General features: G+C 39.0%; 1 protein-coding gene across 1 annotated transcript in view; it reads left to right on the forward strand.

The window, feature by feature from the left end:
• The window catches only part of FAM114A2 (family with sequence similarity 114 member A2), a 41,108-nt gene that overhangs the window by 2,585 nt on the left and 24,402 nt on the right, over window positions 1–14,121 (forward strand). The window contains 7 exon segments of the mRNA XM_040630383.1: window positions 1,897–2,141; window positions 2,482–2,581; window positions 3,031–3,123; window positions 10,379–10,470; window positions 11,614–11,748; window positions 12,248–12,406; window positions 13,023–13,146. Coding sequence (XP_040486317.1) covers window positions 1,911–2,141; window positions 2,482–2,581; window positions 3,031–3,123; window positions 10,379–10,470; window positions 11,614–11,748; window positions 12,248–12,406; window positions 13,023–13,146 — 934 coding nt within the window. The 5' untranslated portion in view covers window positions 1,897–1,910.

Genomic DNA, 14,121 nt, shown 5'->3' on the forward strand with positions numbered 1-14,121 from the left:
CTGATGTGGGGCTCGATCCCATAAGGCCGGGATCACGCCCTGAGCCGAAGGCAGACTCTCAACTGCTGTGCCACCCAGGCGCGCCCCCCCCTTTTTTTTATACGGAGTGGGGAGAGGGAGAGGCAGGGGTGGGAGTGGGAGAGAGAGAATCCTAAGCAGGCTCCACACCCAGCATGGAGTCTGATGCGGGGCTTGCTCTCAAAACCCTGAGATCATGACTTGAGTGGATGTCAAGAGTCAGATGCTTAACTGACTGAGCTACCCCGGTGCACCTGCCAAGCTGCCTTGATTCTTAATATGTCTTTCTCTTCTGTACATTGGAAACATTTGATGGCTTGGATTGGGTCTAATTCTGCACTTGGTAAATATTGGTATAAAATAAATGCTTATATACATAAGGCTTTGGTATATATACATTTATTTCTCCTCTGGTTATCTTTATTTCTCCTCTACTTGGTTATCTTGGAAACCAGCATCTGCTTCTTGTAAAAACACCAGTGGTATCTTGGCTTTAATTGGCTTTAATTGCTGAAGAGCTGTACTTATGGAAGGGACTGAATTGGTTAACATTGCTACTCAAAAGCTGGTTTGATTTAGATTCTATCTGATGGCTTAAATTTTATAATTTAATTTATAAATTGAGGTAGAAATAATGACTAAGATTTTTTAATGATAGTCAATAAGAAGAAAAATTGATAAATTGGACCTCATTGAAATGAAAAACTTTTGCTCTGTGAAAGACCCTGTGAAGAAGGTGAAAAGATAAGCTACAGGCTGGGATAAAATATTTGCAAACCACATATCTGACAAAGGACTTGAATCTAGAATATATAAAGAGCTCTCAAAATGTAAACAACAAAACAACAACAACAACAAAGAAAATGAGCAAAAGGTACAAATAGGTATTTCACTGAAGGGGATATACAGATGGCAAATAAGCATATGAGAAGATGTTCAAAATCATTAGCCATTATAAAAATACAGCTTAAAGCCACAGTGAGATTATTATTACACACCTGTCAGAATGGCTCGAAAGAAAAAAAAAAAACCCACCAAATGCTGGTGAGAATGCTAAGAAACGTGATCACTCATACATCACTGATGGTAATGTGAAATGGAAAGAGTGGCAGTTCTTATAAAACTGAACAAGTATTTAACATGATCCAGAAGTTGCACTCTTGGTCATTTATTTCAGGGAAATGAAAGCTATGTTCCCACAAAAACCTGTACATTAATGTTCATAGCCATTTTATTTGTAATAGCCCCAAACTGGGAATAATCCAGATATCCTTCAATGCATAAATGGTAAAACAAACTGAAATATATCCATACCAAGGAACACAGCTCAGCCAAAAGGAAGAAACTATTGATAAAACAACTACGATGGATCTTGAGGGACTTATGCTGAGTGAAAACAGTTGATCTCAAAAGTCACATATTGTATGAATCCATTTATATAACATCTTGTATAGAAATGGAGAACAGATTAGTGGTTGCTGTGGGTTGGTGGTTGGGGGTTGGGTGGGGGATGTGACTGGAAAAGGACAACACAAGGGATCCCTGTGATTGAACTGTTCTGTATCCTGACTGTGGTGATGGTCACACAAGTCTTTACATATGATAAAATTTCATATAACTAAATACCCATATGTGAGTGCCTGTAAAACTGATGAAATCTGAAGATGGTCAGTGGGTTGTATCAGTTTTCTGGTTGTCATATTATACTGTGGTTACATAAGTTGTTGCCATTGGAGGAAACTGGGTGGAAGATATACAGATCTGTCTGTATTTCTTATACCTGCATGTGACTATGATAATCTCAAAAAGCTTAAACAAATAACTTACACCAATAAAGCCTATAAGATTAATTTTTTTCTTTGACTTTTATTTTACCAGGCAATGATCTAATCATGTCAGAGAAAGATGGTATTGAGACTCCAGTGATAACTGAAGTAACCTCCACCCTTGAAGATGGGAACTGTGAGCCAGCCAAGAATTCTGAGTCTGTTGATCAAAGTGCCAAGCTGGAGAATAAACCAGAACCTGTAGCTATCACTCGGAAAAGACCAGAGTCCAAACCTTCCAGTGACCTTGAGACTTCAGAAGTTCTCCCTGTTCAGGCATCACAGGCTGCAGGCAAAGTAGAGTATCTATTAAAACACTGGGATTAAAAGTTAGGGTTAAAAGGAATTTGGAACCAAAACCAATTTAAGATTGTATCTATTTCTTTTTTTTAAAAGCTGTAAAATTTTTTTCTCAGTTTTATGAATGACTTTATGAGTAGTTGCCTCTGCTACATGGTGCTTAAATGCAGGTGACATAACATCTGTCAGTGAAGCAATACAATCTTTAGCTTAATGATGTGTATTTCTCTACCTGTACTTTGGGCTAATAATTAGATACCTTGTCTATACGCTCTCTTATTCTCTCCTTTTTCCCTTTTCTTTTGCCTTTTGTTTTTCTGCCTACTGGGAAGAATAGGAGACTGTTTCCAAAGATGTACCTCAAACTGGATGGGGATATTGGGGCAGCTGGGGCAAGTCCTTACTCTCTTCAGCCTCAGCTACAGTAGCTACAGTAGGTAAGATCATCCGTCATTTCATTAATTTTTGTGTGTATGTTGCTATAGATCTGTGTTAAAAATGACTTTGTTAATAATTCTTCCATATTTACTTAAGGGCTTTATAGTTGGAGAATTCATTAGGAATGATGGGCTGATTTATAGTACACCTAGAGTTTGCAGCATTTTCTCATTAGCATTTCTTATTAGAGTTTCTCGTTTTCTCATTAACCAGAAATTGTTAATACAAAACTATTGTGTGGTGGTAAATCAAGTTTGTTGGGTTTTTTTGTTTGTTTTGCTTTTTGGTAAGATTACACTCCCAAACATTAGGTATGTATAGGTCAGAATAACATGTCTGTGACCATAGTGATTTTAAAAATCTGCAGGATTGTTTTTGGTTTATTTCTTCAGTTTTGGTGACTGATAGTAGTATTCAAATGTAAAAATGTTACCATTTTTCTCCTTAGGACAGGGTATTTCAAATGTCATTGAGAAGGCAGAGACTTCTCTTGGAATTCCTAGTCCCAGTGAAATTTCAACCGAAGTTCAGTATGCAACAGGTCAGTATGTGGAAACATTAAGACCTAGAATTATGGGTCAAAATGAAACAGTTGAGCTCATTTTTCAGTATATATTTAATGAGTGTCTAATATTCAGGGCATCAGGGGACTGGTGAGAAAGGAGTTTGGAATCTTTGACTACCAGAGGTCTGTGTCTTTTAGCCACTTTAGTCATCTACGAAGTGGGGTAATCTATGTCACAGGACTCTTACAAACATTAAATAAGGTCGTGAATGTAGAATATAAGAATTGCTCAGCATTGTGTTTGGCACAAATGAGTAAGAGCCCAAGAAGAATTAGCTGAGTTTGACTCCGTTGTGACACACAAAAAAATTTTAACATGTTTAGTTTTGGGGGTTTGTTTTTTTGTCTTTGGATTTTTATGAGGGTGAAATTTAATTTTGGATACCTGCTTTGATCACTGTACTCTCACTTAAGCCACAAAAGACAGAATTATAACCAGGGATCAAGATGGCCTGGGACCAGAAAACAGGAAGCTTTTCAGGCCCTGATTTTGCTTTTCTCCATCTCTTAGGGGCTTTATTGTCTCCCACTCTTGTTTCTCTTTGATTGTCTCATTTTTTTTTCTCAAATAAGCATAATTTTCTAGGATAAAATTTAAAATGGGCCATATTTTAAAAACTCAGATTTATTGCTTTTATAATTTATATGTATAATTAATTATAAATTATATGTAAATGTATAATTTACATACAGGAAAGCTTACTCTTTTTAGGTATACAGTTATGTGTTTCTTTTTTTTTTTTTTAATTTTTTTTATTATATTATGTTAGTCACCATACAGTACATCCCCGGTTTCCGATGTAAAGTTCGATGATTCATTAGTTGCGTATAATACCCAGTGCACCATGCAATATGTGCCCTCCTTACTACCCATCACCAGTCTATCCCATTCCCCCACCCCCTTCCCCTCTGAGGCCCCCAGTTTGTTTCTCATAGTCCATAGTCTCTCATGCTTCATTCCCCCTTCTGATTACCCCCCTTTCTTTATCCCTTTCTTCCTCTACCGATCTTCCTAGTTCTTATGTTCCATAGATGAGAGAAATCATATGATAATTGTCTTTCTCTGCTTGACTTATTTCACTTAGCATTATCTCCTCCAGTGCCGTCCATGTTGCAGCAAATGTTGAGAACTCGTTCTTTCTGATAGCTGAGTAATATTCCATTGTATATATGGACCACAACTTTTTAATCCATTCATCTGTTGAAGGACATCTCAGTTCCTTCCATTATTTGGCTATTGTGGACATTGCTGCTATGAACATTGGGGTGCATACGGCCCTTCTCTTCACTACGTCTGTATCTTTGGGGTAAATACCCAGTAGTGCAATGGCTGGGTCATAGGGTAGCTCAATTTTTAACTTTTTAAGGGACCTCCACACTGTTTTCCAAAGTGGTCTGTACCAATTCCATTCCCACCAACAGTGTAAGGGAGGGATCCCTTTCTCCACATCCTCTCCAGCATATTGTTGTTTCTTGCCTTGTCCAATGTTTGCTATTCTCTGGCATAAGGTGGTATCTCTAGTGTGGTTTTGATTTAATTTCCTGATGCTAAGATTTTGAACATTTTTATGTGTCTAGCCATTTGTATGTCATTTGGAAAGTGTCTGTTCATATCTTCTGCCCATTTTTGATTTGATTATTATTTGTATCTCGTGCGTTATTTAAGAGAAGTTCTTTGTAGATCTTGGATACCAGTCTTTATCTGTAGCACCATTTGCAAATATCTTCTCCCATTCGTCAGGGCTGCCTCTAGTATTTTTGACTGTTTCCTTGGCTGTGCAGGAAGCTTTTACTCTTGAGTAAAAGTCCCACAAGTTCAATTTATCTTTTTTTCTCTTGCCTTTGGAGACGATGTGTCATGAAAAAGGTTGCTTTGGCGATAATCGGTAAGGGTTTGCTGCCTATGTTCTCCTCTAGAATTTTGATGGATTCCTGTTTACATCGAGGTGCTTTCATTTCCATTTGGAGTTTATTTTTGTGTATGGTGTGAGAGAGTGGTCCAAGTTTCATTCTTTTTGCATGTAGCTGTCCAAATTTTCCCAGCACCATTTATTGAAGAGACTGTCTTTTTCTCACGTCTGTTCCCTTTATAATAAAGATTAGTTGCCCAAGGGCGGGTCCATTTCTGGGTTCTCTATTCTGTTCCATTGGTCCTATATGTCTTGTTTTTTTGTGCCAACACCATGCTGTCTTTGTGATCACAGCTTTGTAGGTACAGCTCGAGGATCCGGCATTGTGTTGCCCGAGCTTTTGTTTTCCTTTTCAACAGTTCCTTGGAGAGTCGGGGCACTTACTGTTCCATACAAATTTAAGGACTATTTGTTCCAGTTCTTTGAGAAAATGTCATTGGTATTTTGATCGGGATACATTCGAAGTGTAGGTGCTCTGGGTAGCATGGACATTTTAATATGTTAATTCTTCTGATCCATGAGCATACAAGGAATATTTTCCATCTCTCATGTGATTCCTCAATAGTTTCGGAGTGATTTATATGTTTCCCAGAATATAGATGCTTTATCGTCTCTGGTTAAAGTTAATTCCAAGGGTAACGTATGGTTTTGGTGCTATTGTAAATGGGATGGATTCCCTAATTTCTCTTTCTTCAGTCTCGGATTATTTGTGTATAGAAATGCAAGCTGATTTCCTGAGCATTGATTTTGTATCCGACTCACATTACTGAATTGCTCTATAACTCTGATAGTTTGGGAGTGGATTCTTTTGGGTTTTCCATATGGAGTATCATGTCATCCTGCGAAGAGAGACATTGACTTCTTCTTTGCGATTTGGATACCTTTTATTCCTTTTTGTTGTCTGTTGCTGTTGCAAGGACTTCTAGTACTATGTTGAATAATAGTGGCGAGATGGGCATCCTTGTCGTGTTCCTGATCTTAAGGAAAGCTTCCAGCTTTTCCCCATTGAGAAATAATATTTGCTGTAGGACTTTTCATAGATATGGCTTTTATGAGACTGAGAAATGTACCTCTATTCCTACGTTCTGAAGGGTTTTAATCAGGAAAGGATGTTGTATTTTGTCAAATGCTTTTCTGCATCAATTGAGCGGATCCATATGGTTCCTGTCTTTTCTTGTTGATATTGATGTATCACCGCTGATCGATTTGCAAATGTCGAACCAGCGCTTGCATCCCAGGTATGAATCCACTTGGTCATGATGGATAATCGCTTTTAATGTACTGTTGGATTCTACGTTAGCTAGGGATCTTGGTGGCAGGGATTTTTGGTGCCATATTCATTAGGGAAATCGGGTCTGTAATTCTCCTTTTGAGTGGGTCTTTTGCCTGGTTTGGTGAGATCAGGTAACATTGGCCTCATAGAATGAGTTTTTGCTTTCCTTCTGTTTCATTTTTGAAATAGACTTTAGGAGAATAGGTATTATTTCTTCTTTGAATGTTTGGTAGAATTCCCAGGAAAACGTCTGGAGCCTGGAGTTTGTTATTTTGGAAGGTTGTTTATCACTGACTCAATCTCTTCATAATTAATTGGCCTGTTTAAAAATCAATTACTTCCTGTTTCACGTCTTGGTAGTTTATAGGTTTCCAGGAAGGCCTCATCTTTTCAGATTGCATAATTTATTGGCATATAGCTGTTGATAAAAGTTTCTAATAATCTTCCAATTTCATTGTTGTTGTGGTTGTGACCTCTCCTTTTTATTCATAATTTTATTAATTTGGTCCTTTTCTCTATTCTTTTGGATAAGTCTTGCCACGGTTTTGTCAATTTTATTTGATTCTCTCAAAGAACCAGCTTCTAGTCCTGTTGATCTGCTCTACTGTACTTCTGGTTTCTAATTCTGATTTCTCTCAATCTTGGTCAACTTGCTTCCTGTGAGGTGGATTGAGGCCTGTCCCTCTGTTGCTGTTCACTTACTTGGGTGAGAATATAAAAACGCACTTTTTAGATTTTTTCTATTCTTTTTGGTGAGGCTTGGATGGCTATGTATTTTCCCCTTAGGACTGCCTTTGAGGTATCCATAGCTTTTGGACCGTGTGTTTTCATTCTCATGAGTCTCCATGAATTGTTGAAATGTGATTTTGATTTCCTGGTTTATTGCTGAGTCATTCCTGAGCAGGATGGTTCTTAGTCTCAAGTGTTTGTGTTTTCGCTTCCAAATTTTTTCCTTGTGGTTTGAGTTCCAATTTCAGAGTGTTGTGGTCTGAGAATATGCAGGGGATAATTTCCAGGTCTTTTTTGGTATCGGTTGAGACTGTTTGTGTCCCAGAACATGGTCTATTCTTGAGGAAATGTTCCATAGGGCATTAGAATAGAATGAGTATTCTTTTGGTTCTGGGGTGTAGTGTTCCTATATATATCTATGAGGTCCAACAAGTCGTATGGTATTCAAAGCTCTTGTTTCTATGTTGGTTTTCTGTCTGATGCTTTCTGTACTATTGCTGATAGTGGAGTGGTGAGGTCCCCTACTATTAATGTGATTTTTTTATCTATAGGTCTCTTTATTCTGGTTAGAGATTGGCTTGTGTATCTTGCTCGCTCCCTGGGTGAGGGGCATATGTATTATAATTGTCACTATCCACTTGTTGGATAGCATCCTTTAAGAACTAATATGAGTGCCTTTCTGTGTCCCCTAACTGTAGTCTTTTCCTTAAAATCCAATCTGTCTGATATGAGAATTGCTACCCCAGCTTTCTTTTGAGGTCCATTGCAAGTGAAAGATGGTAATTCCATCCCCTTTACTTTCGGTCTGAATGTATCTTTAGGTTCAAAATGAGTCTCTTGTAGACGGAGCAAATGGATGGATCATATCTTCTATAAGTCTGCAACCCTGTGGCATTTTATGGGAGCATTTAGGCCATTTACATTGAGACTGATTATTGAGAGATATGATTTTAATAATGCCATGTTGCCAGCAAAGTCTTTGTTTCTATCGATTGTGACTTTCTGTTCTGTATCAACTTGGGGCCTTTTTACTTTTATAGAACCCCCCTTAAAATCTCCTGTAGGGCTGGTTTCGTGGTTATGAAATTGATCAATGACTGGCGATTCTGGAAAGTCTTTATTTCTCCATCAATTCTGAATGACAGCCTTGCTGGATAGAGGATCCTTGGCTGCATGTTTTTCTCTGAAAGAGCTTTAAGAATGCCCCCCTCCCCAACCCTTTCTCTCATTCCAGGTCTGTGTAGACAGGTCTGACGTAATTCTGATACCTCTGCCTTGGTACGTGAGGAATTTCTTTGCCCTGGCTGCTTTCAATACTGTATCCTTGCATCTAATATTTGCGAAATGCACTATGACGTGACGTGGTGTAAGTTTGTCGTGGTTGAGCTTGGGAGAGGTCCTCTCTGCCTCTTGGACACAAATGTTTGTTTCCCTTGCTAGATTAGGGAAGTTTTCAGCTACAATTTGTTCAAATATCTCTTCTAGACCTCTGTTTTTCTCCACCCGCTCTGGGATGCTGATGATTCTGACATTGGAACATTTCATTGAGTCAGTAATCTCCCGTAACCTACATTCCTGTGCGTGGATTTTTTTGAGCCCAGATTCTATTTTAGTTTTTTCTTCTACTAACCCATCCTCCAATTCGCCGATTCGTTCTTCTGCCTCATTGACCCTGGCCGTCGGAGCCTCTAGTTTTGACTGCATTTGGCTCATAGAATTTTTAATTTCTGCCAAATTCGCTCTCATTTCCATCCTTAGAGATTCTGTATTCTCATTAACATTTTCGTTAATACTTTTTTCAAGTCTGCACATCATCTTGACCATTGTTACTCTGAATTCCATTTCTGATAATTTGGTTATATCCATATCCATTAGTTCTGTGGCAGAGGCCTGAGACTCGTGATGCTCTTCTTTGCTTGGGGGGAATTGTCCTTCGTCATTCTGATGAAGAGAGGTTGCGGGGTTGTCCAGAGCCCAAATTATTGACCGGGACCCAGGCCGTGTGCCCTTGTTTTATAGGGATCTTAGGGATGTGGGCTTCTTGATTTTTCAGCCTGCCTTCTGGGGGAGGGGCCTGTCACACCGATACTCAGGCAACCCTGTTTGGGTAGAGTCTCCCTGTCTCCTGCGAGGGGGGATGGGGATGGGCACACTGTGAGCCGGTGTTTCCAGGCTTTTGTACTGTGGTGGCTTTCCCTGGCGGTTTGATGTGCCTCTTCTGAGAGTCAAAGCAGCAGTGGCCGAATCTTAGCCTCTGTCTCAGAACAGAGGGATTGCAGATTGTTCTCCACCGATGTTCTGGCCACTTTAACTCTGTTACTGTTGGTGCTGCTCAACCCTGCAGTGTTCCAGGATGTGTGCCCCACACCCAGCGTCCCAGCCCTCACTTCCAGGGCCGGCGCATCTCTGTCCTTTGTGTTTCTAATACTGCCAGCCCCCCCGCCCTGCGCGCTCGAGCTCTGGCCCTCAGTCTGGTGGCGTGCGTTCCCAGCTCACGGTCTCAAGTCTGCTCTCTCGCGGGTGCAGGTCCACGAGTCCGCCCGCTCCCCCGTGCAGGTGGCTACCAGCTTCCCGGCGCCCAAACACGGCGGCTCCCTACCCCTTCCGTTTATCTTCCGATATCTGTGCACGGTTTCACGGCTCCCCGCTTCGTACCTCGATACTCAGCGCTGGAGATGTTCACTTGTAGAGATCCAGATGTATCTTCCTGCGTCTCAGGCTGATTCCGTGGATGTTCAGGCTGGTTGGGTACCTATCCAGCTTGACTCAGGGGACCGGCTGAAAAAGGGGTCCCCTACTCCTCCGCCATCTTAACTCCGACCAGTTTATGGTTTCAATGAACATACAATCCTGTTTACACAGTATAATCACAGTCCATTGTGATTATACAGTATTGAATATTTCCTATATGTGTATAGATAATCAAAATATAAGAATATTTTCATCACCCCCCGAAAGACTTCTCATACCCCTTTGTGGTCACTCCCATCACTTACTCTCAGTTTTTGGGAACTGCTAATCTATTTTCTGCCTAAGGTTTGACTTTGTGCAGAAGATCATATACATGGAATCATACAGTATATAATGTATTGTTACATATATCAGTAGTTTATTAAAACGACTGGATTTTGTTTTTGAAATGAAAATGAAAAAAGCTATGTTTTCATTTAAAAATATGTAAATAGTTTAAAATAATAAAATAAAAAGGGCTAAGGCTACTCTATGTATAGGAAGCAGGGTCTAATTTTTAAAATTTCACATAGATGCTGATAAAGCAAAACTATTTATGGACCATTGCTTCATCCCCTTCCTCCTGTAGGAGAGACAAATGCCAAAGAGAATGCAAACTCCTCCCCATTGACTGGGCCATTTGGTGTATTTTCAACCATCTCTACTGCTGTTCAGACCACAGTGAGTAAAATGCATGATGGACTGTACCCGTCTGTGAATATAGTGGGCTTTTTTTTTTTAGATCTCTTTCTCCCTCTTTTTCTTGAAAAGCTGCGAGGATTGATTACTGTTATGGGAGTCCAGATTGCCAAAGATCAATCACTCTGATCCTAAGGGTAGAGTGAGAGCTACTTGAAAACTTTCTTTAAAGAAGTAGGAAGCAGAAGATGAAGAGTAACAGAGAGGCAATGTACATAATATTTTATGGACTATGAATTCTGAGTTTGGTGGCCCTAGAAAATGTCCCTACTTTACAAAAATATTTTTCTCATAATTGCATAACTATAGATGATTAGAAACATTTTTTAAAAGGATTTTATAGGAAACTTTATGTCTTTCCTAATGAGGATAGATAACTAGCACTTATTAATTTTAACTTCTTGAAGTAAAACATATATATAGAAAAGTGAAATCATAAGTATTCAGTTTGAATTTTTACAATGTGAACACACTCAGACTAAGAAGCCAATATGATGGTATATCATAGGTTTTCCACCTGTACCCTCTCCCAGCCCTCTGCGCTTCTTCCTTTTGCCATCAAGATAACCACAATCCTGACCTCTGCCATTATAGATTAATTTTGCCTACTTTTAAACTTGACGTAAACGGAATCATACAGTATGTACCTGATTGTATTTGGCTTCTTTCACTCAACATTATGTTTGTATGATTTCTCCATCTTGTAGTCTGTGTGGTGTATTCCATTTTCTTTGCCGTATTCCATTATGTGACTATGTAGCACTTATTTATTCCATGGTTAATGATTACTGGGGTTGTTTCCAGTTTTTAGCTTTTACAAATAGTACTGCCATGAACATTTTGTATGTCTTTTGATGAGCCTCTGTACACATTTCTGTTGAGTATGCAACCATGTGTAGAGTTGCTGGGTCATAGGATATTCATGTGGTCAGCTGTAGTAGATACTGACATACAGTTCTACAGAGTGTTTAAACCTGTTTACATTCCCACAAGCAATGGATGATTGTTTTAGGTGCTCCACATTCTTGCCAGTGCTTGGTATTTGTTAGCCACTAGTTTATATAATCAAAACATGCAGATGTCTTTTTTCAGTATCACTGTAATGAAGTTGCATGTGTTTCCTAGGGAAAGAGCGTGATCAGTGGGGGTTTGGATGCCTTAGAATTCATTGGGAAAAAGACAATGGATGTAATAGCAGAAGGGGATCCTGGATTTAAAAGAACCAAGGGTCTGATGAACCGAAATTCTACATTGTCTCAGGTACTGTTGTCTCTACCCATTTACTTCATGTTTCTGTTTTGATCTGTATTTTTTCCTGTAGTAGATCTTGTTAATAATGCCTTTTGAAAACTTTTCAATGATATTTTTATTAAGGCTTTTTTGGGGTGGGGGGTAGCTGGTGAGAGCTCTGATATTAAGAAAAATGCCCAGTTCTTTTTCTCCTCCTCTTTCTTTTCTGTAGGAGCCTCCTGTCAGTGCAGTAGAAGGTGACAAGCCCTTTCATAGTTGTTGAGTACATTAATGTTTAAAGCACTTTCCACCTGGTTCCTTGGGTGTTATTTACCCTGTCCAGAATCGAATTATGTGTGACCATTTTTTCCCAGCAGCTCCTTAGCCTATCAGCTTCGAATTGCAGTGCCAGGAATGAAAGGGCAGTGCTCTGTCCTGTTACCATCTTAGCTTTGCTTCCTTCAGCTATCAGAACTCACCCTTGAGCTCTCATTACTTGTTTCAGGGTAAGCCTCCACCTTTTTTTCAGGTTTTACGAGAGGCAAAGGAGAAAGAAGAGCTGTGGACCTCCAATGATGTTGCCTTGGAAACAGACAAGAAAACTCATTATGGGCTCCTCTTTGATGAATTTCAAGGCCTCTCACATCTGGAAGCTCTGGAGATGCTTTCCCGAGAAAGTGAAATAAAGGTAATTCCAAACAAACAATTTCAAATGGATGGTCTCCAAGCAAAGGAGTGCTGCATAGTTTCTTCTCTGTTTGTACAGTTGGAAGATGAAATATATTTCACACGGAGGCTTGAGACTCTTTGAAAATACTATACCAAGACAAATAAACTAATGTTTGAACTAATTGCAGGAAATAGAAAGAGTCAGGTGTTATTTATTTTAATTTAAGTAGAAAAGGACAAGTTAACCAAGCGGTCTTAATAATACATCTGTATTTTGCCTTGGCCTTTTTTTTTTTGGTAGTCTCTCAGGCTTAAGCTGCCAATTTGAATACAATTACCTCTTATTTTTTAATTGATTCAAGACTCTTTAACTTCCCCCTAATTTCTTAGCCATTGTTAAGCACTAATAATTTCAGGATGTTTCTGGCTTTTAATTTTTTTTTCTTAAGTATAAATTCTCCCTATCTTTCTGTAATGACTAGCCTCTTATATTAAGTTTCTTAAAGAATAGTTTGTATTGGCTGGTGAGCTCATAATTTTTATTTTAAGTTGGTCTGTAGCCTCTTCTCCATCTGAAAATGTTTTTCTTTTTCTTTTGTACTCTCGCAACTTCTTATTATTTTATATCCATTCAGGTGAAATCTATTCTTAATTCTCTAAGTGGAGAAGAATTAGGGACTCTAAAACTTGAATTGGAGCAACTCAAGGAAGCATTTTCCCTAGCAGAGTTCTGTGAGGAAGAAGAAGAAGAGAAAAAAGGTAATATGAAAATCCAGTATTTGAGTGGGAGGGATGTAGCATGTTTATATGCAGTGTATTGCCCTTGAAATAAATTATTTTCTAATTACACTAGTCTGATTTTACTTTTTGCTGCCTTGTCCCTGACTAGATATTGAAATGAGCAGTTGGCCTTAAGTGCATATCTTTTTGCCCCACTCCTCCCTTCTGCCTCCAAACTGTTTGTGACTTCTCTAGGTCTTACCTTGCAACTCAAAAAACGGCCTGCTTTTTTGGTTAGAGAATTGCCCTTGTTAGATTCCTGCCTCAGTCTGGCTGGTCATCCCTGTGAGCTTTTATATCCCCAGATACTGCTCCTGTGCCTCTCTGACTCCAGTGATCCCTATCCTTATCTTGAATTCAGGCATGTAGGGTGGCAGTTATTCAAAATGTGGGTGATAATTTGTCTTTTTTATTTTCCGAAGTTTTTTTTTTTTTATGTCATATTCTTAGTATCTGCATACTCTTGAAAATGCAAGTATAGTAACTACTCATTTTCGCAAAATTATAAGGAAACAAGGTCGTTTACATAAAGCATAATTTCTGGTCAACTGAGTCTTAAGCTTTTTTTTTTAAAGATTTTATTTATTTATTTATTTATTTGACAGAGAGAGACAGCGAGAAAGGGAACACAAGCAAGGGGAGTGTGAGAGGGAGAAGCAGGCTTCCCGCCAAGCAGGGAGCCCGATGTGGGGCTCGATCCCAGGACACAGGGATCATGACCTGAGCCAAGGGCAGATGCTCAGTTGACTCAGCCACCCAGGTGTTCCTCATCCTCACACTTTTATCTGAGCACAGCAACTACTTTTTATACCTAGCCCCCCGAATCTTAAGCTTTTAAGAGTTGTTTTATTTTAAAGTTCAGCTGTAAATATTTCTAATATGTATTACTAACTTTTTTTTTTAGTAGAATCTAATGAGCACAGTGTCTTGCCTTTTTTTTTTTCTGATGAAATG

The sequence above is a fragment of the Ursus maritimus genome, unplaced genomic scaffold (genome assembly GCF_017311325.1).
Source record: "Ursus maritimus isolate PB19 unplaced genomic scaffold, ASM1731132v1 scaffold_15, whole genome shotgun sequence".
NCBI lineage: Eukaryota > Metazoa > Chordata > Mammalia > Carnivora > Ursidae > Ursus > Ursus maritimus.